The following is a 15,242-nucleotide window of genomic DNA, read 5'->3' on the forward strand; positions in this document are numbered from 1 at the left end:
AAAAAAAAAAAAAAAGATTTACACCCTTGGGAACCCTATGGGAAGTTTTTCCCATCCTATAGGGTCACTAGTGGCCTGAGGGGGGCCGGAAAGGAAGTGAGGTGGTATGGTGGGTTTGGAGCAGCCTGAGGGGGGCCAGGAAAGAAGGAAGCCGAGGTGGCAGGTTTGGAGAGGCTAAGGCGGGCTGGGAAGGGAGCAGAGCGGTTTGGAACAACTAAGGGAGATGAACTTGTCTGTCAGTGTGTCATACTGTGGTGGTTGCTAAGACAGACTCAGAAGAAGGAAAAGGCCATCCGTTTCTCAAAGAATTGGCCAGTGAAAAACTTTATGAATAGCAGTGAAACAGTCTGATACATTACTGGAAAATCTTATGAATAGCCCTGAAACATTGTCCGATATAGTGCCAGAAAATGAGGCCCTCAGGTCAGAAGGCACTCAAAATATGACTGGGGAAGAGCTGCCTCCTCAGAGGAGAGCCAACCTTAATGATGTAGATAAAGCAAAGCTTTCAGGACCTCCATTTGCTGATGCGGCATGTCTCGAGATAAGAAGAAAGAGCTGCAAATATCCATTAATAATTGGAACATGGAATGTACAAAATATGAATCTAGGAAAATTGGAAGTTGTCAAAAATGAAATGGAACGCATAAAGATCGATATCTTAGGCATTAGTGAACTGAAATAGACTGGTTTTGCCATTCTGAATCAGACAATCACATGATCTACTATGCTGGGAATGACAAATTGAAGAACGGTGTGATATCATCATGACAGAGGATGTTTCAAGATCTGTCCTGAAGTACTATGCTGTCACTGATAGGATAATATCCATACACCTACAAGGAAGACCAGTTCATACCACTATTATTCAAATTTACACACCAACCACCAAAGCCAAAGATGAGGAAATTGAAGATTTTTACCAACTTCTGCAGTCTGAAATTGACCAAACATGCGATCAAGATGTGTTGATTATCACTGATGATTGGGATGCAAAAGTTGGAAACAAGGAAGAATCACCAGTAGTTGGAAAATAGGGCTTTGGTGATAGAAATAATGCTGGAGATCGCATGATAGAACTTTGCAAGACCAATGACTTTTCCACAACACAAATGGTGGCTATACACATGGACTTCACCAGATGGAGTACACAGAAATCAGACTGACTTCATCTGTGGCAAGAGGAGATAAGAGAAGCTCAGTATCTTTAGCTGAAACAAGGCCAGGAGCTGAGTATGGAACAGACCATCAACTGCTCATATGCAAGTTCAAGTTGAAGCTGAAGACAATTAAAACAAGTCCATTAGAGCCAAAATATGACATTGATTATATCCCTCCTAAATTGAGAGACCATTTAAAGAACAGATTTGATGCATGAACACCAATGACTGAAACCCAGAGGAACTGGGAATGACATCAAGAACATCATCCATGAAGAAAGCAAAAGGTCATTAAAAAGACAAGAAAAGAAGAAAAGACCAAAATGGATATCAGAAGAGACTCTGAAACTTGTCCTTGAATGCAGAGTAGCTAAAGCAAATGGAAGAAATGACAAGATAAAAGAGCTGAACAGAAGATTTCAAAGAGCAGCTTGAGAAGATCAAGTCAATTATTATAATGAAATGTTCAAAGACCTGGAGTTAGGAAACCAAAATGGAAGAACATGCTTAGCATTTCTCAAGCTGAAAGAACTGAGGAAAAAATGTAAGCCTCAAGTTGTAATACTGAAAGATTCTATGGGCAATATATTGAATGATGCAGGAAACATCAAAAGAAGATGGAAGGAATACAGAGTCACCATACCAGAAAGAATTGGTCGATGTTCATCCATTTTCAGGAGGTAGCATATGATCAAGAAGGAAGAAGTTGAAGCTGCACTGAAGGAATTGGCAAAAAAACAAGGCTCCAGGAATTGATGGAATACCCATCAAGATGTTTCAACAAATGGATGCTGCGCTGGAGGTGCTCACTAGGCTATGCCAAGAGATTTGGAAGACAGCTACCTGGCCAACTGGAAGAGATCCATATGTGAACCCATTCCAAAGAAAGGTGATCCCACAGAATGTGGAATTATCAAACAATATCAATATCACACACAAGTAAAGTCTTACTGAAGATAATTAAAAACGACTGCAGCAGTATATTGACAGAGAACTTCCAAAAATGCAAGCTAGATTTAGAAGAGGACGTGGAACAAGGGATATCGTTGCTGATGCAGATAGAACTTGGCTGAAAGCAAAGAATACCAGAAAGATGTTTACTTGTGTTTTATTGACTATGCAAAAACATTCAATTGTGTGGATCATTGTACTCATGAGAAATGTGTACATAGACCAGAAGGTTGTTGTTTGAATAGAACAATGGGATACTGCATGGTTTAAAATCAGGAAGGGAGTGCATCAGGGTTTTATCCTTTCACCATACTTATTCTGTCTGTATGCTGAGCAAATAACTGAGAAGCTGGACTATATGAAGAAGAACACGACATCAGGATTGGAGGAACACTCATTAACAACCTGTAATACATAGGTGACACAACTTTGCTTGCTGAAAATGAGAATGACTTGAAGCATTTACTGATGAAGATTGAAGACTACAGTCTGCAGTATGGATTACACCTCTATATAAGGGAAACAAAAATCCTCACAACTAGACCAATAAGCAGCATCATGATAAATGGAGAAAAGAATGAAGTTGTGAAAGATTTCATATTACTTGGTTCTACAATCAACATCAATGGAAGCAGCAGTCAAAACATCAGATGACGTACAGCATTGGGCAAATCTGCTGCAAAAGACCTCTTTCAAGTTCTGAAGAGCAAAGACATCTCCTTGAAGACTAAGGTGTGCCTAACCTAAGCCACGGTATTTTCAATTGCCTCATATGCATGTGAGAGCTGGACAATGAACAAGGAAGACTGAAGAAGAGTTGATGCTTTTGAGTTGTGGAGTTGGCGAAGAATACTGAGAGTACTAAAACCAAAACTAAACTCACTGCTGTCGAGTCGGATCCGACTCATAGTGACCCCTCCTTGGGTTTCCGAGGTGGTATCACTACAGAAGTAGATTGCCCAATCTTCCTTCCAAGGAGTGTACCATGGATGGCTAAAATCTGTCCTGGAATAAGTGCAGCTGGAATGCCCCCTGGAAGCGAGAATGGCCAGAGTTCATGTCACCTACTTTGGTCATGTTGTCAGAAGAGACCATTCTCTGGAGAAGGGTATCATGCTCAGTAAAGTAGAGGATCAACAAAAGAGGGAAAGGCCCTGAACAAGGTGGATTGACACAGTGGCTGCAACAATGGGCTCAGGTTTAGCAAGGATCGTGAGGCTGGCACAGAACCAGGCAGGGTTTAGTTCTACTGTACACAGGGTCGCTGTGAGTCAGAGATGACTTGATAGTATCTAACAACATAGGGTCACTATGAGCTGGTATTCACTTTTAGTTTAGGGTAAGTTGGTAGGAACATAACTTCAGTAACATACAAGAAATTCTACACTATTTCTCCCCTCCCTCTCGTTATTACTAATTACGTGTTTATATTTCACGTGGCCTGTAACATAGTTTTATCCTTCCCTTTTATATATTCATTATTTAAAAATATGAAGGACAAAACATTTAAAGTTATTAAGCATGAATACCTTATTACTAGCCCTTATATCTGTCCATGTACTTCCCTTTATTAGGGACCTTTCTTTTTAATATGTAGCTTTGAATTACCGTCCATCTACAGAAATCCCATTAGTACTTTCTGTAGGGCCAGTCTGGTAGATATGAACTCTCTCAGCTTGTTTGCCTGGGAATGTTTTAATTTCACCCTCATTCTTAAAGGACAGATCTGCTACATATAGTATTCTTGATTGACTTTTTTTCTTTCAGCCCTTTAAATGTATCATTCCATTGACTTCTGGCCTCCAGTGTTTTTGAGGAAAAATCAGCACTTAATCTTATTGGAGACACATTGTATGTGACAGCTCCTCCCTCACTGCTTCCAGGATTATTTGTTTAATTTTTGAGAGCCTAAGGATGTGTTTTGGTATAGATCTCTTTGGGTTTATCTTGTCTAGGGTTCTTTGAGCTTCTTGGATTTGTAGATTCATGTTCTTAGTTAGACTGGGGAAATTTTGTCATTATTTCTTAAAATAGCCTGTTTCTTTCTTTCTTTCCTTTTTTTTTTTAATTTTTATTGTGATTTGTGTGAAAGTTTACAGAGCAAATTCACTTTCCATAAAGCAGCTCACATACACTTTGTCTCATGACATTGACTGCAATTTCCAACAATGCAACAGCTCCCCTCCCACTTCCTTCCCATAGTTACGTCTTCCCTGTGTCCTTCCTTCCTATGCACTCCTGCCCCCCAAGTTGTCTCCCTGTGCATACACTGCTCTTCTATTCTCCCATGACTGATCACTCCAAGGAATGTACCTACTTAATGTAAATGTTCACCTCATATGCCTGTCCTTTGTTGGGCTGGAAGCCACAGGAATGGATTCAATTCCAGACCTGAAGGGCAGCGGGGGCCATAGTCTCAGTGATTCCATCAGGCTCTATCAGACCAGCAAACCTGGCCTTTTTTCTTTTTCTTTTTGTAATGATTTTGAATTTTGTTCCACATTGTTCTCCCACTCTATTTAGGATCTCCAACATAGATTCCCCTCTGAGTGGTTGACAGTGGTAGCCAGGCACTATCTAGTTCTTCTGGTCTCATAGTCATATAGAGAGAGGAAAGTATGGTGTACCAGTTGTTTGGACTACTTGTTTCTATGCATTTTTGGTTTTCTTCATTCTTCTTTGTTCTGGACAAGGAGAGACCATTGTTGCATCTAGATGGCCGCTTGCAAGCTTTTAAGATCCCAGTTGCTACTCGCCAAAGTAAGACTTGGAACAATGTTTTTGTGTAGTTCTTCTGGTCTTCTGTAGTATGTTATGCCAATTGAGATTGATGTTCCCTGTGACTATGGTCCTGAGCCCATAGGTCCAACTACTCACTCCCTCTGGGTAGCTGGCTATGTCCAAGAAGTGACTACAACCTTGTCCCTTGTCAACTCTACTATATTCCTAGGAATTCTTACAGAACATACAAATACACTTGTAGAAACATTGTCTGCCAATCCTATACATGGTGTTGGGCACACTCCCCCCTGCATAGACATACCTAATAGTTCAGCCTGTCCACCCATCTATCCACCCGTATGTCCGTCTTTGCCCTCACTGACAATGCAGTACTGTATGTGCAAAAGCGTTCATTTTTGTTGTCTGTACCTCCCATGCACCTCTCTATTCATATCGCTTGTTTCTTTATCTCTTTCATCTCCTTCTGGAATTTCTGTGATGCACCTATTAGGGCTCTTGTTGTTGTCCCATAATTTCATGAAACCATGCTCAGCCTTCTTGAGCCTCTGTTCTTCCTGCTCTTCAGCATCTGTAATTTTAACTCTCTTATCCTCTAATCCACTGGTTCCTTCTTCTGCCTGAATAGACCTGTTGATAACTGCTTCCATTGTTTCTCACTTCAGTTACTGTACCTTTTAGTTGCCATACCTCTTCTTCTAGATCTTCATTTTGTTTTTGCATTGTTTTCTTTTCATTCTTTTTCTCTATTTTCCCTTATTTCTTCAATTATGTTTAATGTTGTTTTATTATATTCTTCCATTTTTTTCCCCATTATTTTTAGATGCACTTCCACTTCCTTTGTCATGCTCACTTGGATGGGCCATTGTTTCTGTTCTTCGTGTGTCTTGTGATTTTTTTCATGGGGGCACTGAAATTTTCAAGGGTGCTAACTTTCCCAATTTTCCCCAGTATTTGGTATTTTAGTCTGCACTATTTTCTGCGAGAAATGCTTAGGTGGGAAGAGCCTTTGGCCTTTGCTTATTGTTTCCTCTCCCTCTCTGCAGTAGTTCCTTCTCCCAATCTGGTTTAATTGGGATTCCAAAGTTCCAGATCTTGTTTTTCAACTTTCAATCGCTCCCAGACACACCAAAGTACACTGTGGTCAGCCTGTCCACCAGCATGATACTGTATACTAATCAGTCAGTCCACCAGAGGGTGCAGTCCCCTCTGGTTGTTACTCCCTCCCTTTTGTTTCTGTAATCATGTTTCCAGTCAGAAAACTCACACCCAGCGAGCCCTCTTCCGGGCTGTGTTGGCCTCTGGTTTTGCCCAATGTTCCCTTTCCTGCTCTGTGGGGACTGCTTATATTTGAGCTTGCATTCAGAATAAACACAGGCAGACTTTCCTGTTTCAGGAGGAGGAGGGAATAGCACTCCCCGGAAAGACCTGTGGATGATGGCTTGTTGGTTTCAGAGCCCCAGTGACCCAGTGTGCTGGTTGGCGGAGCAGTCTCCACTTAGATGACCCACGTGCTGACTCTACTGTAGGGAACTTTCTGTGGGAGTTCGTATCAGTCCACAGCCAACGGAGGGAGGGCTAGTCATACTCCAAGAAAGTCGGCCTTGGGAAGACTACCTTGCTGCTATTATAGCCCGCCCCACAGTATGTTGGCTCTGGGTATCGCCTCCACTCAAGATCCCGCTTCCGAGACCACAGTAGCCTCAGTCAGCAGTCCTCAGTGCCAACTGTTGGAGAGCAGACAGACCCAAACTGATCCCCAGGGAGGTCTGTCCTGGTTTCAGAGGCCTGAGCTATGGGGTGCACAGGGAAGCAGGCAGAGTGTTGACTATGGGAGCAGACTCTACTGTGGGGGCTTTCTGCAGCAGTTTGCAACAGTCGGGCAACTAACAATTATGGGGGGGGTTCATGCTGTGGTCAGATCCTCACGGAGATCTGCCCTGTTAATATCAGAGTCCCCCTAGTAAATAGCTGGCTGTGAGTGTAGCCTCTGCTCAAGACTCAGGCTTCCTAACATGGCAGCCTCACTTAGGAGTCTTAGTGCCAAATGGAAGTGGGAGGCAGACTAACCCTAATGACCCCCAGGGAGTTTATCCTGTTGGTTTCAGAAGCCAGAACTAGGGGATGTGCAGGGGGGCAGGTGGAGTGTTGACTATGGGAGCAGACTCCATTTGCAGGGCCCTTCTGTAGCAATTCACATCGGGCTTCCAGGTGACAGTGACCGGGTGAGGAAAGGGCTGTCATGCTCCATTGCCATCAGAGCCCTCCTTGTAGTATGTTGGCTGGTGTAGCCTTCACTGACGATGTCTGCTTCTCAGCACATGGCAGCCTCAGCCCCAACCAGAATGGGGTACAAACAGGCCTGAGCTGACTCCCTGGGAGGCCTGTCCTGTTGGTTTCACAGGCCTGAGCTGTGGGATGCACAGAGGGACTGGCAGAGTGTTTACTATGGGAGTCGACCCCACTGCACAGGCCTTCTGTAGCAATTCACAGGGTCTAGGTGGGGGAAGGTGCTAGCACATTCTAAACGGACTCCTGGGAAGGTCTGTCAATTGCTTTCAGAGCAGAAGCTTGAGGTCCTATCTTTTTGTACAGGCTAGGGGTGTGGTGATTTGGGAAACAAGCTCTTTTTCTCGGGCCACTTGCTAAGTTCACAGCAGCCAATGGCTCTCATGGCTGGGGAGAGGGACAGATGGTGGGAGAAGGGATATTCCTATACAATTCATTGCTGATTTTTTGACTCTTCCTGTCTGCAGTCCCCCACTGCTTTCCTCTGCTCCACGATTCAGGGTCCCTCAAAGGACAGCACTGTTTCCTCGCTGTGTTTGTCGGGGAGGATCGGAACCATGGTTCGTTTACTCCACCATCTTCCCAGAACTGCTAGATACAGCTTTAAAAATAGTTGAGTCCAGCTTTCAGCAACAAGTATGTTCTTGAAAAGCTGTCCATCAAATTACATAAAATCATTTGCATGAGCCAGTAACTTTACTGTATGCAAGCTGAGTAATTACCGTGAAATGAAAATAGCCACCCCTGGGGCTCCTTGGAGAAATAGCTGATTCTAGGAGCCCTGGTGGTACGATGGGTTAAATGCTGGGCTGCCAACTGAAAGGCCAGCAGTTCAAATCCACAAGCCACTTCCCTCAGGAGAAAGACTTGGCGATCCGCTCCTGCAAAGATTACAGCCTTAGAAAACCCTGCGGAGTAATCCTACTCTGTGACATGAGGTTACTATGAGTCAGAAGCAACTTGACGACATCCAACAACAACAGGACGAAGGCAGGAAATACACGAGACGAGCTGTAGCACCTGGTGGTGCCGTGAAGTCAGTACAACAAAACAAAACAATAACCCCCCCACATTATTGGGGGTATGCCAAAGGGAACATAGGGGCCAAATGAAAGAGCCCCAGTGGCCACCAGTGGAACAATTAGAGCATCAATCTAAATAAATACCAAAGTATAAAGTAAATATCCATGAGTCCATGATGACATAAACACGTGATAGAATAAATAAATGGGGAAGCAGAGACAAATCTGAACGGAAGGCCAAACAATTTACTTAGCTCCTCTGCTCTCAAGGAGGTGGGGCTGAGTCCTCACCAGTCAAGGTCTTTCAGTCTCTGGAACACTGACTTTGTTGTTGACACTGACATTTTTGGTAAGTTCAGGCCAGTCGTTTTGCAGAATGCCCTTCAATTAGGATTTGTCTGATTTTCTCCTCACCATTAGATTCCGATTAAGCGTTTTGACAGAAACGCTATGCAGGTAACGTTGTGTATCATGGGGAAGTGCAACGGATTAATTTCTATCACGGAAATGAGAAACAGTTTTACTAACAGATGATATCACTGTTAAACCAATGTCTCTGCATCTCATAAAACAATAAAAGGCAATCCTCTAAATAAATTGTTTCCTCGTTTTCCATAATATTTGTTTGCTGCGTGTCCTCTCCCTCTGCCTTTTGCTAGCACTTGTTGGCAGATGAGCAGCCACAGGGACTAATGTTCAGAGAAGAAAATGGAAAATGGAGAAAATTCTCTCCACTATGATGATTTTTTGGCAAGTTGGGAAAAGGCAGCGATAATTTGATGTCTGTGAGAGAATCCCTCGATTTGGCCCCAAGGCCACGTCTTCAGGGCCACCTGCACCATGAGGGGAAAGGTCAGAGAGTCCCGGGTTGAGACCCTAAACAAGGGTTCCGCTCCTGGCCCTAAGGCCCACAAGCCAACAATTACAGACAAATCCCTTAGCTCTCAGGGTCCATTTCCACAGAATTGCACCTTAAGACGGAGGTGGTGTGACAAGTCCTGAGCCCTGGGGAATGTCCTCAGAGACCACAGTGGGGTCTCTGTTTTTATGACATACGTGAATCTTCTCTGTAAACCATAAACTAACGGCATTGTCACTTGGCATCTCACGCTGGTTAACGGGAGGAATGTGAGGCAAAGGGGTTCCAAGTTGAAGGAGGAAAGGCTCCGTCTCCACTTACTGACCATGCCCTCTCCTCCTCCCTGGAGGAGCTCTGGTGAGCAGGACCATTCAAGGGGAAGCACCCATGCTAGCTCCCCGTGCCCGTGCTCAGCAGGTGACCTCCAGGAGCTATTTGCAACCACAGTCATGGCTACCTCATGTTGAGTGCCAAGGGCCAGGCACTGAGCTAAACACCTTACACACACTCTCGCTGCCATGAGTCGATTCCGACTCATAGTGACCCCCACTGGGTCCCCAAGGCCGTAATCTTTATGGAAGCAGACTGCCTCATTTTTCTTCCATGGAGCAGCTGGTGGGGTTGAACCACCAACCTTTTGGTTAGTAGCCAAATGCCTTAACCACTATACCATCAGAGCTCTTCTTAGCTACACTATCTCATTTAATTCTGACCACAACCCCAAGAGGTATGTTGGCATCTCCATTTGGCAGAATTGATGTTCAGAGAGTTCAAATAACTGTCTGCAGGAGGCTCAGTTACCGAATGGCTGCAGGAGAATTGGGACCTGGTCCTGTACATCCCCAAAGCCTCCTGGTCTCCATCAATCACACTGCTACCTTCCTATCGCTGCCTCATAGCCACCTTGGTGCCATGTCCATTCACCTCAGGACATCACGTGAGACGGGAAGCAGAGGCTGCCTCAAGCTCTTTTGGAGGGGCCCACCCGGTAACCTCAAAACAGGGTGGGGCTCAGGAGGGGAGGGGGCAGTAAAACAGCACCAGGAGGTGACAGGGGTGGCTCAGAGGGACCTCCCTGGAGCACTGCCCTGAAAGGGAAAGGAGGACTTGCCAGCCAGAGATTCTGAGGTTCAGTGTGCAAGAAGGGGGTATATCTGTCTCAAGTCCTGGCCTCTTCTATGGAATCTCCCTCTCCTCTCTTGCAGGTGGTGGCTGGCGAACATTTGCTAGCAGAGTGGTTTCCTGTGTGGAATCACTACTCAAAGGAAGTTGGGAGGGAGGGGCTCCACTTCCAGTTTCCTAGTCCTTTCTATCCTTATTTCTAGATGAAGCCGAAGAAACCACAGGCTGCCAAACCGAAAGCAGGCCTCTCCCTTGCCACCCAGGTTCTGTTCCTTCCGTGGACACATGGCATCCCGAGATGGCAGCTTATCCACGTGAAGATGGCTGTCGGCACTCTCTCTGGACTACTGATCCTGCTGCAGTGGGCAGTCCCCAGGGCTCACTTCCTCTTGAGGAATATCTGGGGCCAACCCGTTAGCTTCTGCCTCAGGCCATGGCTGACTGTAAGTGGGTCCTAAGTGGGGAAGGGACAGGTAGAGGAAGGGGAGCCCACAAGCGCTCAGGGCAGGGTGCACACTCTGGCTCGGGTCCCTGCAGCTATTGGCCCGACCCAGCCTGCTCAGCACGTGGAGAGGTGCTGCATCTCGCCTTTTCTTGAAAGGCTGCTTGAAGTCTCTGGTTTTCATTTGATACAAAGCAGATGGAGTTCCTGGGAGAGGAAAACCATGCATGTGGCCTGGACAGCAGAGGCGTGTGGGTCTCACCTTTGTTTTTGGTGTTTCGGTTGTTGTGTCTACCAAAAGAACCCGACTACTTCAGTTATTGAGGACTGCATACTTGATGGGGGAGGGAAAAGGGGAGGGGGAGAAGATGGCTCTGCCACCCAGTGAACTGGCAAGTATGGTGGGTGGTGGATGGCAGGAAGAGCCCCTTCAGCTGGTAGGTGGTAGGTGTCAGCTGGTGAGTGGTGGGTGGTAGGAAGGGCCCCTCCCACCCAGAGGGGTTTTTCCCAGGCTTGATGCGTGGGTCACTTCCTCTTGGCTTCTGAGCCAGGTTACAAGAGCTGGTGCCACATACGTACAGGTGGTCTGGGCAGTTCTGAGTGCCTCAGAGACCCCAATATAGTGGTCCTGGATGGGAAAGTGGAATTCCTGAAGAAGGTATGTCACCAAATAAATACATAAAATTGAATGTCAAAAAAAAAAAGAAGAAAATGTGTCACCAGTGGGTCTGCCGAGAAAAGACCTGGATGGTGGAGGAGCAACCCCCCAACCCACCTGGCACTTGTGCTTCAGTGGAAGGGAAAGACCCTGGTGCTGGAGATGGACTTATGTGTGGCCCTGAGTGAGTTGATGGAGGGATGGCGGCCATTTTATCTGATCTGGCTTGGCGTAGGGGCACCAGGCCATAGGACCCCCTGCAGAGAAGAGCCCGGTTGGATACACCACCACCCAGAACTCTCCGGGACTTGAAGTGATGCTCTATTTAGGTGTCCATGAGGAAGGAAGGGGTTCATGCCCCTACCCTGCAGGGTGGCTCTCTCCTTCCCCAACCAGTAAACACTCAGTAAGCACCCACTCTCTGCCACACAGCTGGGCACTGAGAATCCAGAAGGGTTTAAACCAGTCCCCACGCTCTGGATCCCAGAGTCTCAAAGGGAAGATAGAGAAATGAATACATAATTTCAGCCCAGGTAAGAAGTGCGACAATCAAAATATGAACAAGGTATCGAGGAAGCCTGGGTTGAGACTTGGAGCTGCTGGGCTCTGCTGGACTCAGAAGCCACCTCAACTGCAGTCCCAAGTGGCACAAAGGACCAACCAGGGATCTTAGAGCAACAACTCCAAGCCAATGGTCAGTAACCCAGCAACAGGATTCTGGGAAAAGAAACAGAACTCCCAGGCAGAAGTGGAAGTGAGATTTGAAACACAAGCTGGAGGAACTGGTCCTGGTCCCAGAGGACCCAGCAGCTTTGAGTCAGACTCCAAATGCCCCATGGGTCGGGGCTCCCGGGGCAGGACGGGGCCACTGCCACCTCGGGGTGTGAGCCTAGACTACCTTCTTCGTGTATTCCAGACACAGATACAAAACACCCCCTGCCTCACATGGCTCCCCGGCAGCTGGCCAGAGCGTGCCATCTACTGCAAAGAGTGACCAAAAGTCCATGTGTGGCGCTCCTGTGTAAGAGGGGACTGTGGTTAGGACGGTGGCAGCCTGCAAGAAAGAGAGCCCAGTAGCCAGCCCCTGAGGGGGACTAATAAGAAAGATGACCCTTGACCTGGTGGAGTCAGTCCTTCATCTTCAGCTGTGTGAAGTGAAACTAACTACGTGGTCCTGGGCTTAGGGGAGAAGTGACATTCAGAATGCCCAAGAACTGTCCCCCCGGAAGGTCAAGGTCCAAGGCATACCAGGACAGAGAGATTCTTCCTTAGACCCAGCCCCAGGCACTGAAGAAAGAAAACCAGCCCCAAAGTGATTCATTCACCTTTACATGGTTCGCAGAGGCAGACAAACATTCTACTTTAGAAGAGAAGGATTAAGGACAGAGAGACAGATACACTGGCTTAGGGTCACACAGCAAGTTGGTGCCAGAAAGAACCTGGGCTTCTTGTCCTTCGTTGTGCTATTTCTAGAGTCACTGACTTTTTATGAGCCTAAAGAGAGCCAACAAGGGGCTCTGCTCTAATTTGGGGTGGTGCCAGCTTGGCTAGCCAGGTCCTCTGACCTTCAATGACGCATTTTTGCCAAAGCAAATGGGTCAACGGAGCCAAATTCTCTCCCTGTCTACGACCTCCCAAAGCCATCTGTCTGGGAGAGGGAAGGGTGGGGTGGGGGGGAAGACCAAGAAAACATCCACAACCACAAGGCAACAGATGCACCCAGCTGTTGTCCCTGGGAGCTCTGATACGGGAGGTGCCAGAGGCTCCAAAGGAGAACGCAATGTCTCGGCTGATGGAAGAAGTCAGAGGGAGCACCCGAGGTCCCTGGGATGCCAGCGCTGGCTCTGAGTCCTCCACGCTGCCGTGCCACTGGCTGGCGCTCTCAGGGAGCAGGGTTCACTGGGACTTGGCCTTTAGGTGAGGAGTTCCTCCTAGCACATTCCCCACCCTGGGCAGAGTGTGCGGAGGGATTTTCTTCGGTTCTTCCCTAACCTCCAGCTGAAGCAGAACCTAGGCCACGGGGACATGGATGGACTGGTTAACACCGCCACCAACCCAGCTACAGTAGCAGCCACGTGAGCCAAGGACTTCCCCCAGACACCGTGTGGTTGTGTGGAAAAATCACCAGACCGTGCCTGTTAACCAGCTGCTGGACCACGGACAAAATGGTTCCTGTCCGTCTGCTTTAGCTTTCTCACACAGAAAACACGAGTGCTGGGCGAGATGCCTCTTCATGCTCTCCAGGGTAGTGGTGGCTCCGTGGTAGAATTCTTGCCTTTCAAGAGAGAGCCTGGGGTTCGATTCCCAGACAATGCACCTTATGCACAGCCAACCCCCATCTGTCAGCAGAGGTGTGCATGCTGTACGTGTAAGACAGAGGAAGAAAGGCCTGGCGATCTATTTCTGAAAACCCTGTGGTCATAATTATCAGTCTAATAAGCAACTGATCGCGGGGATGGTGCAGGGCCCAGGGGCGCTTTGGTCCTTTGCACATGGGGTCGCTAGGAGTCGGGAGGTATTTTGATGGCAGCTAACAACAAAATTCCTTCCAGTTTTGAAACTGAGAATTTGCTAGGAGCCCAAACTTCCTTTTTCCCCAGAGTACGATGGCTGAGAGTGAGCTGTCACCACCCTCCAACATTTCCCTCATTTGTCCCAACAGGCTAGCACTTCTGCTCTTTGTGTGTGTACTTCACACCCGGCCTCGGGAAACCTTTCCAGCAACGGGCTTAGATGTCTGCTGTGCTCCCCCTCCCAGGAAGCATATTTTAGACTCACAGGCCCTCCCTCCTGCAGGCCTCAACTTTAGGTCTCAGGCAGAGGGGGACAGCAGCTCTGGCTGTGGTAGGAGACGGAAGAGACAAGGAGGATGGGGGAAGGACCCCCCTTTTGTTCTCAAACCCCAAGGGGGGAGACTGTGGAATCTCTAGAAGGGAGAGAGAACTGAGCTAGCTTTTTTTCATGCTTTGCTCTGGCCTCTGAATTCTAACCTCCAGCAGAGTTTTTCTGCCATTCCTATCACAATGGGCTTGATTTTGGGAGGGGACACAGGCCTACAGAAGTGAGCATATTTGCTCAGGTCAGTCAACAATCAACGGCAGGGTGGGGATGAGAATCCACGTCTTCCCAGTCCCACTTTTCCATCCCCCCACACAAGATTCAGAAAGGACCCCTGGCTTTTGCACGGGAACACAGGGTCCTATTTCAAGAAGCTGAAGATGGTCAGGCCCCAGGGGACAGAGTCTGGTCCTGAGGAAGGTGGGGCAAAGTTTGGGGCAGGGGTAAGGGAGACATCTGCTCCAGGAAGCCATTTCGGTCCCTTCTCCAGCCTTTGGCGAGGCGGGGAGCGCACAGGCTGCAAAAAGCGAGACCCGAAGCCCCCGGACCCATCCTCTGCGGGAAGGTGGTGGGGTGGAGGTTTGGGTCCCCCCCACCCTTCCTTGGTTCCCAGCAGCGCCTCCCAACCGCAGGCCTGAAACTCCCCCCATCATGAACTGAACGTGTTCGCGCGTCTGCCTTGGGTCGGCAGAAAAACATGTCCCCTTCGTAAACCCACCTTTCTGGCCTCATCCGAGGGCCAGAGAATGCCCGTAAGTCTTCACTGAATCCACCTGCATCCCCCCTCAGCGCCTCCTCCAGACACGGTGACACGCTGGTGTCCCCTTCCCCAACCATAAATTACCCCAAAGTGTTGTCAGCCCGGAAAACTAGGCACGCCGAGGACCGGCACCCCGGGACGCGCCCCCCGCAGCTCGCAGAGGACAGCCCCCTGCCCCCTCGGGGAAGCCGCGCCGCCCGGGTGACCCCGACCCCCAGGGCTCACCCAGAAGAGCATGTTGAAGAAGAAGAGCAAGTATTTCACCAGCGGGCTGACGAAGGAGAACTCCTCGCCGTAGGCGGCTGCAGCGCTGGGTCTCCGGGCCATGGCCCCGCCGCCGCCGCCCCCGGGGGCCTAGCTCCCAGCGGCGCCTGCCCACCTGCGCGCCCCTCGCCCGGGGGC

General features: G+C 48.1%; 1 protein-coding gene across 1 annotated transcript in view; it reads right to left on the bottom strand.

The window, feature by feature from the left end:
- The window catches only part of TSPAN33 (tetraspanin 33), a 32,582-nt gene extending 17,415 nt beyond the window's left edge, over positions 1–15,167 (bottom strand). The window contains exon 1 of the mRNA XM_007955402.2: positions 15,066–15,167. Within this exon, the coding sequence (XP_007953593.1) occupies positions 15,066–15,167 (102 nt within the window). The remainder of the gene's footprint in view (positions 1–15,065) is intronic.
- Between the last annotated feature and the right edge of the window lie 75 nt (positions 15,168–15,242).

Source organism: Orycteropus afer, unplaced genomic scaffold (genome assembly GCF_000298275.1).
Source record: "Orycteropus afer afer isolate SDZICR_OR568_19922 unplaced genomic scaffold, OryAfe1.0 scaffold00501, whole genome shotgun sequence".
NCBI classification, from domain to species: domain Eukaryota; kingdom Metazoa; phylum Chordata; class Mammalia; order Tubulidentata; family Orycteropodidae; genus Orycteropus; species Orycteropus afer.